Source organism: Myotis daubentonii, chromosome 14 (assembly GCF_963259705.1).
Source record: "Myotis daubentonii chromosome 14, mMyoDau2.1, whole genome shotgun sequence".
NCBI classification, from domain to species: domain Eukaryota; kingdom Metazoa; phylum Chordata; class Mammalia; order Chiroptera; family Vespertilionidae; genus Myotis; species Myotis daubentonii.
Genome location: NC_081853.1, coordinates 4767509 through 4782274, shown reverse-complemented (window position 1 = coordinate 4782274; position 14766 = coordinate 4767509). Strand labels below are relative to the sequence as shown.

Below are 14766 nucleotides of genomic sequence, written 5' to 3'. Positions count from 1 at the left end.
ACGTATTAATAACGCATGATTGTTATGGTATAGTTCAATCATTAACTTTAAAACATTACCAATCTACATATACACACAATTTTTTTTAATCCTCACCCAAAGATATATCTTTATTGATTTTTTTAAAAAATATTTTTATTGATTTCAGAGAGGAAGGAAGAGGGAGAGAGAGATAGAAACATCAATGATGAGAGAGAATCAGTGATTGGCTGCCTCCTGCATGCCCCCCATGGGGATCGAGCCCACAACCCGGGCATGTGCCCTTGACTGGAATTAAACCTGGGACCCTTTAGTCCATAGGCTGACGCTCTATCCACTGAGCCAAACCAGCTAGGGCTATTTTTATTGACTTTTAGGAGGGGAAGGGGGAGAGAGAGAGAGAGAGAGAGAGAGAGAGAGAGAGAGAGAGAGAGAGAAACATTCATCGGTTGCCTCCCATACAAGGCACAACTGGGGATGGAATCTGCAAACTAGGTATGTGCCCTGCCTGAGAATCAAACCCATGACTTTTTGGTGTATGGGACGATGCTCCAACCAACTGAGCCACCCAACCAGGGGAAATCTGACAACTTTTGAATCAGGTTCTAGATTGCTCTTTTTTTAAATATAAGAAAAATTAAAACAGTTGGTAGTAAAGTTAAAAAAAAAAAACCCTAAAAGAACAAAAACCGATGTGCTTTCATCTTTTCTGAGAATGCTTATCTTTTAAACAGAAAGGAAATGAGGGGCAGGAGCTTATTCCTACAGAACCTCGTCCAGTCACTTACTTTGCTTTGCTTCCGGTCCAGGTAAAACTGGTGCTGACTGATGGCCATCACCCAGATGGACTTGATGAGCGAGGAGTGTGCATACCAGGTTTGCACAGAGAGGCCGCTTTGCCCAAAAGTCCTTCTCGATACCGAAATCCTGAAGATGAAGAAAAGCACTCAAATCACTGGCTTCTGGCCCAGCACGGCATGAAAAGTTTCCAGTGAGTAATGTAATAACATCTCCTTCATTGTTTTCCTGCCGCCACCCTCATGCTGACAGAGCTCTGAGCTTCTCCTTTTATGACAAAGCCCATCACCCTAGGTAATAACTCTCTGTAAAACTAGTGTATTAAAAAATGCATGCACACACTCAAAGGCAGATAAGGTTAGTCAAATTAGAAGCTGTTCTAAAAACACGTAGCTAAAACCACCACAAGCAGCCGGGAGTACATGGGATACTATTGTAAAGACAGAGACCTGGGGGTCAGCACCTTCCTCAGGGAAAGAACATCGAGGCTCTAGATCAGTGGTTCTCAACCTGTGGGTCCCGACCCCTCTGGGGGTCGAACGACCCTTTCACAGGGATCACCTAAGACCATCGGAAAACACATATACAATTACATATTGTTTTTGTGATGAATCACAATGCTTTAATTATGTTCAATTTGTAACAATGAAATTGGGGGTCAGCACAACATGAGGAACTGTATTAAAGGGTCGCGGCATTAGGAAGGTTAAGAACCGCTGGTCTAGATGGACTTGTCTGACTCGGGCACCATCAGAGGATAGACATAACGATGTTGCCTGAGAGTACCCAAGTCCAAACCTGGTCCAGAGGGCTGCCTGTGCACAAACCAGGTGAATCGGAGGACAGGGTGGAAGAAGGATGGGGGAGGGGAGGGAGAGAGGGACCAACATTCATTTGTAGGAATTCAGGTCATCGTTTTGTGAAGGGCTGTTTCCCCCATCCCCGTGTCCTCCGAATAGCCATAAATGTATCAGCTTGGAGAAACGACAGTCCTGACTTTCATTAATGGTGATCACTTGGCAGCTGTTTTTTAAAGTGATCAGGAATACTCAATTTCAAAATGAGCAAGGGATCTGAACTGAGATATGCAAATGGCCAATGAGCACATGAAAAGATGCTCAGCCATCATCAGTCATGAGGAAAATGCCGCTTCCCACCACGAGGATGGCTGTTAAAGAACAACTCAACTAAAAATAACAAGTGTTAGGGAGGATGTGGCGAAAATGAGCCCATATGCACTGCCGGTGCGAATGGAAAATGGTGTCGCCGCCTCGGTAAGCCTCCGCGGTTCCTCCAAAGGTTAAAGAGTCAGCCCTCACTCAGCAGCTCCAGCCCCAGGCACAGGCCCAGGAGAAATACACACGCATCCGCGCCAAAGCTGCACGTCAATGTTCGTAGCATCCCTCAGAGAGCCCCCGGGACCAGGCAGAGGGAAAGCTGGGACCCTCACCTCCGTGGGTCGTGAACTTCAACAGCAAATTTTTTCTCACGGAAATATAAGTTCTCCAGCTGTTTCCACTGGAACAGCTAATAAATTAAGAAAACACAAAAACACACATGGCTTTAATTTATGTTAAACTTTACTGCATCTAGCAATCAGCTCAATGAAAAAAATAATCAAGAAGGCACACTGACAGTAAGCACGAACATGTGGTGCGGTCTTTTTACAAACCAACGACAACCTGAAACCATTTTATCCCTCCTTCTGACAGTAATTTCCACCAACTCTTCCTTGAACAATAAAACTATGCACCGTGGGGAACATGCATGCTATTTCCCCTGTGACTCAGCGCGATGATGAGAGTTGGTAAGGAAATCCTCCTAGGTTCCGGTAAGCGCATGCCTCCTGATCAAAGATGCTGATTCACATTTAAATGGAAAGATATTCAAAGGGACTAAAGGATTCAGTAAGACCACAGATTACATTTCAAAGGAAAGCAAAGTGAAAGTAAGCCAGAACCCCAAGCAGGGGCGATTGATTCTCCACCACCAGTTTCCTTGCCCATGAGTGTTCCCCTAAATGGGGCAAAAACCAGGAATTGGAGGCGGGTGGGTGGGGGTGAAGGCGCAGAGCCCTTTGGTGTCTGAGCCGGAGCCTCCGGGGTTTGTAACTTCCACATCCCCACTGCTGACGCTCTAATGCGGCCCCAGAGCGGTTTGCCAGTTGATGGCGAAGAGACCCTCCTAGCAATGTGCTTTTGAAAGCCACACAACTTGTAAAAGGCAGCTCGTCACAGAACTCAGTGCGCCTGCTGCATTTCCCGGCCTGTGACTCACGTCAGACCGTGTGTTAGCCGGAGCCCCGTCTTGTCTCTTGGACTTCATAGAATTCCTCTACTCCGACCCTAGTCTTGATTATTAGGGAAATAATAGCAGTGGTTTCATTCCATTACTAGACTTTGGCTGGGTTTTTAACATATGTTCAAAGAACCTTCATAGAGCATTTTAATGATCCAAATAACTTCTCTGCAACGCACTATCAGTAGAACCATTTCCTGAAGCACAGGAACCCAGGTATTCACAGACATGTCAGCTCATGCGAGAACAGCATGACCTAAGGGTCCTGCCCACCTGCAGCCAAAGTGTTCAAACAGGAGACAGAAGTGTTCCAGCGAGACCCGCCATCCCAGCAGTGAAGCCAGCCAGCCCCTGGGGCACAGCGGCCAGCTCCAGCCCTCGCCCAGGCGGAAGGACTAGTGAAAGCTGAAGCTACGTACCAGTTTCCTAAAATGTCCATGGACGTGAGGCTTTCATTTCTTTTAATCCAGAAGTTCCAAAAATGGGAGAGAAATGTGAGGGAACCCCTCAGGCTCTTTCCATCTCCCTCCCGGACGGCAGCCGGGTGAGTCTGAGCGAGTTTCCTAAGACTTAGGCGTGACTCAGTTTCACACAGTGAGCCTCCCAAGGCCGCCTCGCCGGCAGACAGCAGCCGCTCTCATCTGGGGACACCTCCCCGTCCCCCTCCTTCTTCCCACCGGCCGGTGGGAGAGAGCAAAGTTCTCACCGGCAGGCTTTCCCCGGAGAGAGACTGGGCTTTAAGGGGGTACAGTGTCCGTGCAGACGATCTTCCCGGGGAGTAAGTGGCTCTGGGCGCAGGGAGATTTCAGCCGAGCGGCCCGGGAGCCATTTCTACCTGGTTACTCACCGGGGCACCAACAGGTTCTACAGGAAGAGCCACAGCGCAGCGCACCTGGGTTTCCCTTCGCGTCCATTCCCACACACATGAGAACCAGGCCGGGCTGGAAACCCGATCTGCCAGCACCTCCCCCAGCGCTCACCCGCTGAAATCCTAGCGCCTGGCCTCCACTCAGCCATCCCTGCATCGGGCCAACAGGCCACTTCCCTACCTGAAACCTTAAAGTTTCTGCAAAAAGTGATTTCACGGCTGTGCCTGAGAGCGACTTGGGATGACAAACTCGATTTGTGATAGTGGGTGGCCCTAGGGTGGGGACAGCAGAATGTATAGGGCTAAGTGGTACAGAAAACTACATTACAGTAATATTTCACTTCTTTTATTAATAAAAACAAGATGAAGTGAATATGATAAAATATTAGTAATCGACCATTTAAGTGGTTATGTAGGTGTTGGCATTTTCTTAGCACTGTATTTTTTAAAAAATTAAAAGAAATGAACATTTCTCAAATTAAAGCAATATGCTTACATAAAACGAACATAGGCCAGTCTACTTTATGCAAGAGTGCATGTCCACCTCCTAAGCATTCAGAGGCCTCTATTTTAGACACTATTATCATTATGATTATCAATGATTGGGGTGTGAGGAAAATCCTTCTGGTTGTAGCTGCCCTAGAGCCAGCTGGCAGCTGGAGACAGGCTAGCTGTTCTTTTGAAATTTCTGAAATCATTCTTCCTTGTGCCTTTATATGTCATTTGTGCTCCTGATCTCAGAAAGGCAGATGGAGTGGCAAACGGCAATGGAGCTGAGGCGGATGGTTCATTTACTGGACGGTCGATCACCCAGTCAGCACTCCCCAGGCAGTGCCGGCACACAGCAGGCAGCTAACTCATTTCCATTCCCTTGCTTTCTGCCACTGTTTCCCTTAAAGGATAAATCAGAGCCCCTCCACAGCCCCCGTCAAAATCATAAGGAGATTTCAGACCAATGGAAGGAAAAGGGGAAACTGGACAAAGAAACATCCCCCAGCTGACCTGACGGTGTGGCCGCCCCACTGAGGAACGCTCATGCAGTAGGCAGCACTCTCAATCACCGGGAGTGTGAGGGCCCAAAGAGACCATCCTGCATTCGAGGAAAGAGGCGAGAGCTCGAAGGCGAAGGAACCGACCTTCTATCATGTGTAACAGTTGGTGCCCATATAGGGTAGGACTATTACCAGGCATAATGTCTTAGGGTAGGACAAGATTATTATATATATTATTTATGCACATGTGTGTATATGCACACACATTTGAAATTTTCATATTAAAATTGAACACAATATTTAGTCCAAACCAAAATTACCATTCTCAGAGATCTAAAAGAAAAAAATGAGTTTTGTTTGCCTTGCAACACAAAGGTAAAAGTATGAAACTGGACTGCTTTATAAAGTGATCATTCAACGAGCATAATAACAACCATTTGTTAGTATTTATTATTGTTTCTTTGACACTCTCTAGTAACTATAAGTTAGAAGTTATGCTTTTTTGGGAATCTATGGTGGAAATATTATATGACAGAAATAAAGCTACATGTTAGGTTGTCCAACTTTCTTTCTAGCCTACACCCATCTAGAATGATCCATCGTGCCCTTCAACCTCCAAGGAAGGAAGTAGATGACAACGGAGGAAATAATAGCTGGGATTAGCTTTGAGACTGCAAAATAAATAGACAGGAAAGGCAGGAAAAGGAAAAGAGGAACAATAAGAACAATGACATTAACAAAGAGATCATCAAAAAGCTACAACAGGAAGAGAACACATCCTAAGGTCAGTAAGCATCCTGCCTTACAAAAGAAAGTGACAAAAAATTTAAAAACTGATACAAAACCAAAGCAGAGTCAAACCCTATTTGAGAGCTACATTACCAGTCATATTTTACTTCTTTTGTTAAGTATGCAACATGTAATCACAATAATCCTCAGATGTAAAGGAAGTTGATGGTTCCAGAAAAACTTGCCACCCATTATTACACTTATTTATGAAATGCATGGGTTGGATATTTAAGCCATTTTCTTGAAATCTACCCTCAATTACTGTAAACTTAAAGAACCAGAAGAAATCACCTCTTCCCCATTCCCACCCCACGATCTCAGTGGTTCCCTAAACCTGAAATTACTGTCCAGCTGGAAAGAAAGGCTGCAGGAAAGCACGGGGACTTTCAGGAGCCTCGGTGATGCACGCGATAGTGGCTTGTGGGACCATTTACTCATTCTTCTCGAATCGACCAATGTTTCTGTCTGCCTTCTATGTGAGCGGCTCTGTTCTTGTTGGCAAATCATGGCCAGGTCCCCTCTCTCGTGGGGCTTACCTGAACCAATGGGACCCAGTCAGATTGCCTTGGTTTGCATTCCGGTTCCACCACTTGTGTTTTTTTAAAAAATAAATATATTTTTGTTGATTTCAGAGAGGAAGGGAGAGGGAGAGCGCGATAGAAACATCAATGATGAGAGAACACCATTGACTGGCTGCCTCCTACACGCCCCCACACTGGCGATTGAGCTGCAACCCCTGACGGGGATCGAACTGTGACCTCCTGGTTCATAGGTCAACACTCAACCCCTGAGCCACGCTGGCTGGCCCACCACTTGTATTTTATTTGGCAAGTGCTTAAGTTTCCTGAGTCTCAGTTTCCTTATCTGTAAAGTGGGACCAACAGTGCCTGCCTCAGAGGGTTGTTGGAAGGTCCAGTGAGTTTATGCTTATGAGACACTTAGCCCAGTGCTTGGCTCGGAATAGATGTTTGGTAGGTGACAAAGCTACTTGTGCTGTTCGAAGGCCCTCAGTCCAGTCCCCAGATTTGACCATGCCCTTATGCAGATGGAGCGGCCACTCAGTAGCAGGCATAGAACGAGAAACAGCTCTGGATCCCAACGCTGCCTTTCCGCTGGTGAGCAACAGCCAAGGTATTTGTTGACACACCTGTGTCACTCAGGCTTCCAATTCTGTGAGTTTCTGTAAAAACCGTGGTATTTCTGTTGATTTTATCAGTGGTTTCTGAACACACCCTCTAGGTAGGAAATGTGTTCACTGATCCCGCACCATGGAGGTCACAGAGGAGGGGGGAGTGGTCAAGGCACGCCTCCGCCCCAGGGGGACGCCACCTCCCTCCGGTCTTGGTGCTCAGTGCGGGAACGTGCCCCGGCAGGTGCAGAAATGCTGAAATGCTGAGTGCACCTGCCGCGGGCCACAGGGACCTCCTGGGTTTTGAAAGACTGAGAAAAAGCCTTTGGACAGAACGGATCAGAGTGTCTTTTTGAACCTTGACAAACTGAAAGTAGACACCACCCAAAGGTTTAACACTAGGCAAGGACAGGAGAGATGTCACTGAGGCTTTTACAAAATACATATACAATGGAACCTCATTTCTCAGAGTTAATTCGTTCTAGAAAGCTTTTGCAAAACCAAATTGTTTTTTTCCCATTAGAAATAAAGTAAGTTGAATTAATCCGTTCCAGACCCTCAAAAGATTTAACCTTTCTTATATACTGTACATGTCTAATGTACTGTTTAATCTATAAACACTTTAAATACAAAAAGGACATGGAATGTCAATGAAAATTTAACAAAAAGGAAAGGAAATGTACAGTGAAAAAATGAAAATTTAACAATCATTATAAGCAGCAACAAAAGCAAAAAATACCATGAAAATGTTCACAGCACACTATCCTGAGATTGTAACAGCAGTGAACTGACTGATTCTCGCCTTCTCTCCTTTGTTTGTCACCGAGAGATGCGTCACTGATCGTACAGGGATCAGCATGGAAGGCTTGTCAGGTTGAGAAGCGGATCGTTGGAGATGGGAGACGTTCCGAGAACTGAGGTTCCACTGTAATAGCACTTATAACACAGGTTAATCATTTAACTGCAAATCCACCTAGAAATGACTAAATCTGGGCTGGTCACAGCTGTAGTGTGTGACTGACATCAATGACTCACACAGGGCCACCCTCTGCAGTGACCTGAAGAAAACAAATCATGGTATCATTGATTCTTTTTTCATTAAAAAAAGGTTACATTTGATGAATATGCTGTTCGTGAGCCAGCTAGTGGACCTGGCTTGCCTCCTGAAGTACCACAAAAATAGAATTTTGCCAGATTATAGGCACTGAGAAAACCAAATTGACCTCCCTCTACCCACCCAGCCATCTTTCTGTCCATCCGTGTTTATGTGACTGAGATGGCACCTTCCCAAAGCTGGATGGGGAGGTACTACTTTTAGTTCCATTTTACAAGAGAAAACTGAGGCTCACACAGGCTTCAGCAAACTGGCCAAGTCACATCCCTAAACAGGGGCAGATCCGGGGTTCCCAGCCAGGCAACCAGGCTCCAAACCGCCAGTGCCTCACCACAGCCACCATCCGACCTTTCTCACCGGGAAGAGCGCTCTATGGACATTGTGTCAACAAAAAAAGAAAGAAAAAAGCAGTAACTCCCAGTTCTACCTCACAGGAAGGAAAATGGACTGAGTCCCTCGCATTTCACTTAGACCAGCAGTTCTCCACCAATAATGACTTTGCATCCCTCCACCCCAGGACGTCTGGAGTGGTCTGGGGCATCTTGGTTATGACGCTCGAGGCAGGTGCCATGAGAACCTTGTGGGGACGCTGGGGATGCTGTGGAACATCACCCCGCCTGGGACAGAACCCTGGCCCCACATGTCCCAAGAGCAGAGATGAGAAAGCCGCCGCAGAGGGTAAGTTGGTGATGTGCCTGTGCGCTGGTCAGGGGAGTGTATTGCTGAGGGAGATAAGCTTTTTGCTCTAAAAACAACACCTCCTCAGACCAGAAGAGGCCCTGCTGGAAGTGCCAGGGATGCCAAACTCGAGTTCCCTAAACACCCAAATGGTATACACTCCAGGGGTGAAAAGTACTTCTTCACAGGTGATGTCATTCATTCCTTACACAAAACTTCCCATCTTACATGCAAGGAGTAAAGTTCTGGTAATTTTGAAGATGAAGTTCTGGGTATCAGGAAATGCACCACATTAAACCCTGACTGTCTAGGACAGCCGTGGGCAAACTACGGCCCGCGGGCCAGATCCGGCCCGTTTGAAATGAATAAAACTAAAAAAAAAAAAAAAAGACCGTACCCTTTTATGTAATGATGTTTACTTTGAATTTATATTAGTTCACACAAACACTCCATCCATGCTTTTGTTCTGGCCTCCGGTCCAGTTTAAGAACCCATTGTGGCCCTCGAGTCAGAAAGTTTGCCCACCCCTGGGATAGGAGGATGCTCTCCCGCCCAGATTTCCTGTGGCTGAACCTCTCGCCTGGGGCTGAGGTCAGGGCTTCCTGTGCAGAGGCGCCTTGGAGCGCTCCCCACGGGCGCCTGATGCAGCCGGAGTGGACCGGCTGCTCCGGGCACCAGCATGGCATCCCCTCTCATGGGTTGGTACCTAGTCTGGTTATTATACTTTCAACTATATCCCTAATTTTGAACATAATTCTGTCTTTCCAGATAGACTGTCAGGTCCTTGATGACAGGAACTTGGCTTTTTCCTTAAATAAGATAAAGAATATGAAGTACTAGCTTGGGGCCCTTGCAAACAGAATGGCCCCAATAATTTTTTTTTTTGAAAAAATAAAATTGGTACATTGCACTGTCTTGCTAGAAATTTGTTCCAGGAGGTGGAATGATTTAAAATGAAAGCAATCTTGCCCGGCCGGTGTGGCTCAGTGGTTGGTTGAGCATCGACCTACGGACCAGGAGGTCACGGTTCAATTCCCCATCAGGGCACATGCCCGGGTTGTGGTGCATGCCGATCAATGATTCTCTCTCATCATTGATGTTTCTATCTCTTCATCTCCCTTCCTCTCTGAAATCAATAAAAATATATTTTTAAAAAATGAAACCAATCTTTAGTCATAAGCACACACGGAGAAACCTTACTGTGTGTGCCCCTTCACAGAACAAGTCATCACAATGCCGTGGGCACTGCTCGGTTTCTCTGCCTTTGGACGAGTCAGCCCTATCAAAGAGCTTTCTCTATGTGCCAACAATTCAGCCATTTGGTAAATGCTGGGAACCACAAGGGAAAAGACATAATGAAACCTAATGGCTTTGCCTGTCCAGCAGGCGCTGCTCTTCCTCAAACGCCCTCTCATCTCCATGGGGAACACTTCCCCGCTGAGCTCTGGCTACAGTGGCCTCCCTCCTGCCCCTCCATGCACACTATTCTCTGACGGGGACACACAAACCGCTCCCCACAAGCCCGGCTCCTCACCCTTCAGGTCTCAACTGGAACGTCACCTTTCTCAGAGCGGCCTTCCCCAACACACCCTGTCCTCCACTCATCTCGTTAATTTCCATCAGAAACTACTCAAAATGCATACTTGTCTTTATTTCTTGTTACTTCAAAGGAACCAATACAGTGGGACAAAAACTAGTTATCTCCCTCCGAATCGATTTTTCTGCCTTCCTCTCTAATCCTTACTTGAGAGTCTGTCTTTTTAGTTGATGAGAGAAAGAGAAACTCATTTGCAACCCGAGTATAAATCTGACCAGAAATCAAACCCATGACCTTTCTGTGCGTGGGACACTCTAACCACTGACCCACACCAGCCAGGATGTTCTTCCTTCCTCCTAGTAACAGAACACCTTGAGTCAGGCCTTGCCATGGTCACCTAGAGCCTGCACTCTCCAGCCCCCTTGCAATTCGACTTGGTGACTTTATGAAAAACATGGCTGCTTGCCTTGGATTCTTTCCATTTGCCTGCTGGTTTTGAAATGGAATGGATACTTGCCAATGTCCAACCCATTCTCTGAGAGTTCCTTGTCTTAGAAGAGCTGCTTAAAATCCTACCTGTGATTAACTGCTGCCCAGTAAAGTTTCTATAGAGCATGTGTGAACGGACAATGTCTGCTGAGTGTAGGAATTCACTGGCTCGCTGGGTCCTCAGAATGATCTTTGGGGTACATGCAGTAGACAGAATGATCTGAACTGGACACTTGAGAAAATAAAAGCCCAGGAAGGTTGAGTAACAGCTCCAGGTCAGCCAACCTGTAAGCAGGAGTGCAGGGCTGGCTCGCACTTCAAATCCAAGCTTCAGGATTTGAGTTCTCCACCCACTGAGTCTGCAGAAAGTTGTAACCATCAGATTGATTATTGGTGTGGCTGAAGCTTAATTACACACTTTACAAACAGGATGGACAGGTCTCCCGTTGCCATGTGGTGATTCAGTTTTCCCCTCCACACTGCACTGGATTTTGTGTTGACGCAGAAAGTGAGCCGGACAGCACGCCTCCCCTCCTATGGGGAGCCTCACCTGGCATTTGAGCAGCGTTAGAAGCGGTCTCCTAGCGGAGGCCCTGGTGAGGCGGCAGTTGTAGAAAGTCAAGGGGAGGCTAGAAAGGATCGAGATGGCTCTGCTTAGAAAAACAAGCAAGTCACTCCGAGTTTAAGTGAAACGAACTCTATACTTTTGCGGTAAAGAAACAGAAAGGCATTTGTAACTTAACATAACTGGTCTAGGCATTTGGGAATACCAATAGTTTTTATTTTTATTTTACTTATTTATTTTTTTATATACCAACAGGTTTTTTGTTTTTTTTTATACCAACAGTTTTTTTTAAAAACCAGTTAACTAAAGGCTGAGAACCTTTTCTCCTCACCCTGCGATGCCCGGGGCGACTGTAATACTTTCTCAACCTGACATAATGCAGAAAGATACTAATCTGAAAAAGCATTTTACCCCACCGCGGCATCCACATCTGACGGCGTCACCGGCCTGCCATCTCTACTCCTCATCGCTGACTGGTCCCAGGTGGGACTCCTCGCGGGGGTATAAGGCAGCCAAGGCGTGACTTTGATCAGCCACTGACCCCCGGTCTGCATCTTGTGAAGAACAGACATTTTCCCGAAACCGGTTTGGCTCAGTGGATAGAGCCTCGGCTTGCGGACTGAAGGGTCCCAGGTTCGATTCCGGCCAAGGGCATGTACCTGGGTTGCGAGCACATCCCCAGTGGGAGATGTGCAGGAGGCAGCTGATCGATGTTTCTCTCTCATCGATGTTTCTAACTCTCTGTCTCTCTCCCTTCCTCTCTGTAAAAAATCAATAAAATATATTAAAAAAAACTTCGTCATTTTTAAGTTCAAATGTTCTGCATTTGAAATGCAGTTGAGTTCTGGTGTGCTTTCACATTCCCTAAGAGTTCGCAGTGACACATTTTCTGCCCAAAGGGAGGATTAAAAAGGAAAACTGCTTATGACCTGGATTTTTAATACCCTGAATTTTTGTGGTTTGTAATTTAAAATTTTTAAATTTTCTCTTAATTTGCATCATGCAGTAGGGCATTGTTGCTAATGAACTGGGAGAGGCAGAGTGCTTACCAGCCTCTGAAAACAAAAACTTTGAGGGTGGCCCATTGGTGGAGCTTAAGGGCTGTAGGTCTGTAGCAATGTTGGGTCATCGTCTATCCAAACAGTGATCCAAGAATGTTCCTCCTTCCTTCTCTTGTGTCTCTCTCCCTTGCTAACAACTACTGGTTACTGAGTGATGGCTGTGTAATCTCATCTCATTCTTATAACCACCCTGGGCGTTTGGTGGCATTACCATTGTGCAGATGAGGAAACTGCGTTTAAAGAGAGAGTCAGCAACGTGTCCAAGGTTACCCAGCAAATGGACATCAGAGACAGGCTTTGGGCTGCTCCCCAAACTCTTCCCTTCACCAGTCTACTACAGAACTGAAGGGAGCTTGGCCCATGACTGGCAAAGGCCTGACAGTCAAAATACATGACGGGCACCTGCTGGCGTTCTCGGAGGGAAGACAAACACAGGCCCCCACACTCCGGCTAGAACGGACAGACATTATGTGGAAAGGACACAGGACTCAGCCTGTGGATTTGGACCAACCCTTTTTCAAAACAGCCTTTTGGCATCTCTTGTTATTGGTAAATCTCCCTCCTTCTGGCCTGTTTTCACCCCATCTAATTATGGCAGGCATGTGGTTCAAGAGGCTGAGCATGTCCAAGGCCTCCCATTCCAGCCTTTGTTTCATTCGAGTTGGCCAATTTGACCTTCATTCACGCTGGGCCATTGGTAACTGGCTGCGCACAGGTCCATTCAAACAGCTGGAGCGCGACCTTTTTTTATGAGTCTGCTCTCACACTCTTTAAGGGATGCATTTTTCATCTGTGCCAACTGGGCCAGGACAGGGACTCGTAAAACAGCCTCCCTTCAATAAGCCCTTAAATTGCCGGGCTGTGGAGAAATAAAGATACGAAAGCCAAGCCCATTGTCAGGTTTAACAGGAAGAAAGGAGGCAAACAATGTCACAGAGTGGACACGGCTTAAGTAACCAAGAAGGGGAAGGCAAGACAGTGATGAACACAAGATGGCCCATTTAGGGTTGAGCTACATGGTTTGTCTTGTAAGTGAAACAGGAAAACTCTGCAAACTGAAAAGAGGAAGTGGCTTCTGACCCCCGTCTAGACTCTGGAATGAATAAGCACACCTGATTATGATCAGTGTCACACAGTATTGACCCATTTCTATGAAACTGTGAAAGGCAAGAAAGGCCTGTGGCTCATGAGCAGACCAACTGCACTGTTCACTGTGCACATTCCGGTCCCGTTATTTGGGGCGGGGGGGAAGGGGGGGAGGCTGGCTGTGTTCAGGGGACGCATGTGCAGGCGGCGGGAGGCTCAACTTCATCAGCCACATTAGCTAAGAAATGACTTGTGAGCCAACTGAAGTTATATTTTACATGCAAGTTTTGAAAACCAGCAAGACTCCTGCATGTTATTTCTTTTTCTTTTTTTTTTTTTTGGATATATTTTTATTGATTTCAGAGAGGGAGGGAGAGGGAGAGAGAGGTAGAAACATCAATGATGAGAGAGAATCATTGATCGGCGGCCTCCTGCACGCCCCCTACTGGGGACCGAGCCCACAAACGAGGCATGTGCCCTTAACTGGAATCGAAACTGCGACCCTTCAGTCCGTAGGCTGGTGCTCTATCCACTGAGCCAAGCCAGCTAGGGCTGCATGTTATTTCTTAAAGTAAAATTAAAGGGAGAAATAAGTTAGCAAAAAAATATATTAGCACAACTGAGGCCTACCTTAAGAAGACATGATTGGTCATAATTTGATCTTATAAAATAGATAAACTAGGGGTTGGTTGTTTCCTTGGCTGGGATTCAGCTCCAGCCCACCCTCCCGCAATGGGAACACCATAACAGGCATCGAGAGCGAGTTGGTGAAATACATTATGCTTCCTCATAATGGAACACTTGGTGCGTTACAAAGAGGGAAAAGAGGCCTGAAGAAACAAGACGGAGCATGGTCCGTGCGCAGCCAGCTTTCTTTTCCGCTGCAAAAGCTCAGCACACACACTGAGAAAGTGCACACGAACCATCTACACACGCCTTTGACAGTGGCCAGCCATCACGGGGGTCCCAGGGACCGAGAAGGACTTCCTGCCCTCACTGGCCTGTTTCTGTAGTGTTTGCTTTTTCTGGTTTCTTCTACAATGAATATTTATAACTTTGGGGAAAAATTAAAATATATAAGTGTACATAAAAATGATTTTGAAAAAAGTATATGGCCCCCTCTTTTCTAATTTGGACTTAGAAGCAAACTTTCAAGTAGTCCTTACTTCCCTTGATCTTGGTCACAGGGCTTACAGAGACAACGTTCTGTTTGTATGATCACACACATGCCCTCTTACTGCCCCTCCCTCGGACGGATCTCGGGTGTAAAATAATGCCCTAATACTTGTACTGATACTTTTGGATAAGCCTCAATGCCCAACCAGTCTGATCGGCGAGCTGGCCAGGCATGGGAGGGCTGTGGTGGCCCCGCCCACCCTTTTG

General features: G+C 46.4%; 1 protein-coding gene across 9 annotated transcripts in view; it reads right to left on the bottom strand.

Annotated features, from left to right (window-relative positions):
- FRMD4B (FERM domain containing 4B) overlaps positions 1–14766 on the bottom strand; it is a 212424-nt gene that overhangs the window by 20415 nt on the left and 177243 nt on the right. For all 9 annotated transcript variants that reach the window (XM_059663000.1, XM_059662996.1, XM_059662993.1 and 6 more), the window contains 2 exons: positions 2228–2304; positions 768–906 (listed from right to left, as the gene is read on the bottom strand). In XM_059663000.1, coding sequence (XP_059518983.1) covers positions 768–906; positions 2228–2304 — 216 coding nt within the window. The remainder of the gene's footprint in view (positions 1–767; positions 907–2227; positions 2305–14766) is intronic.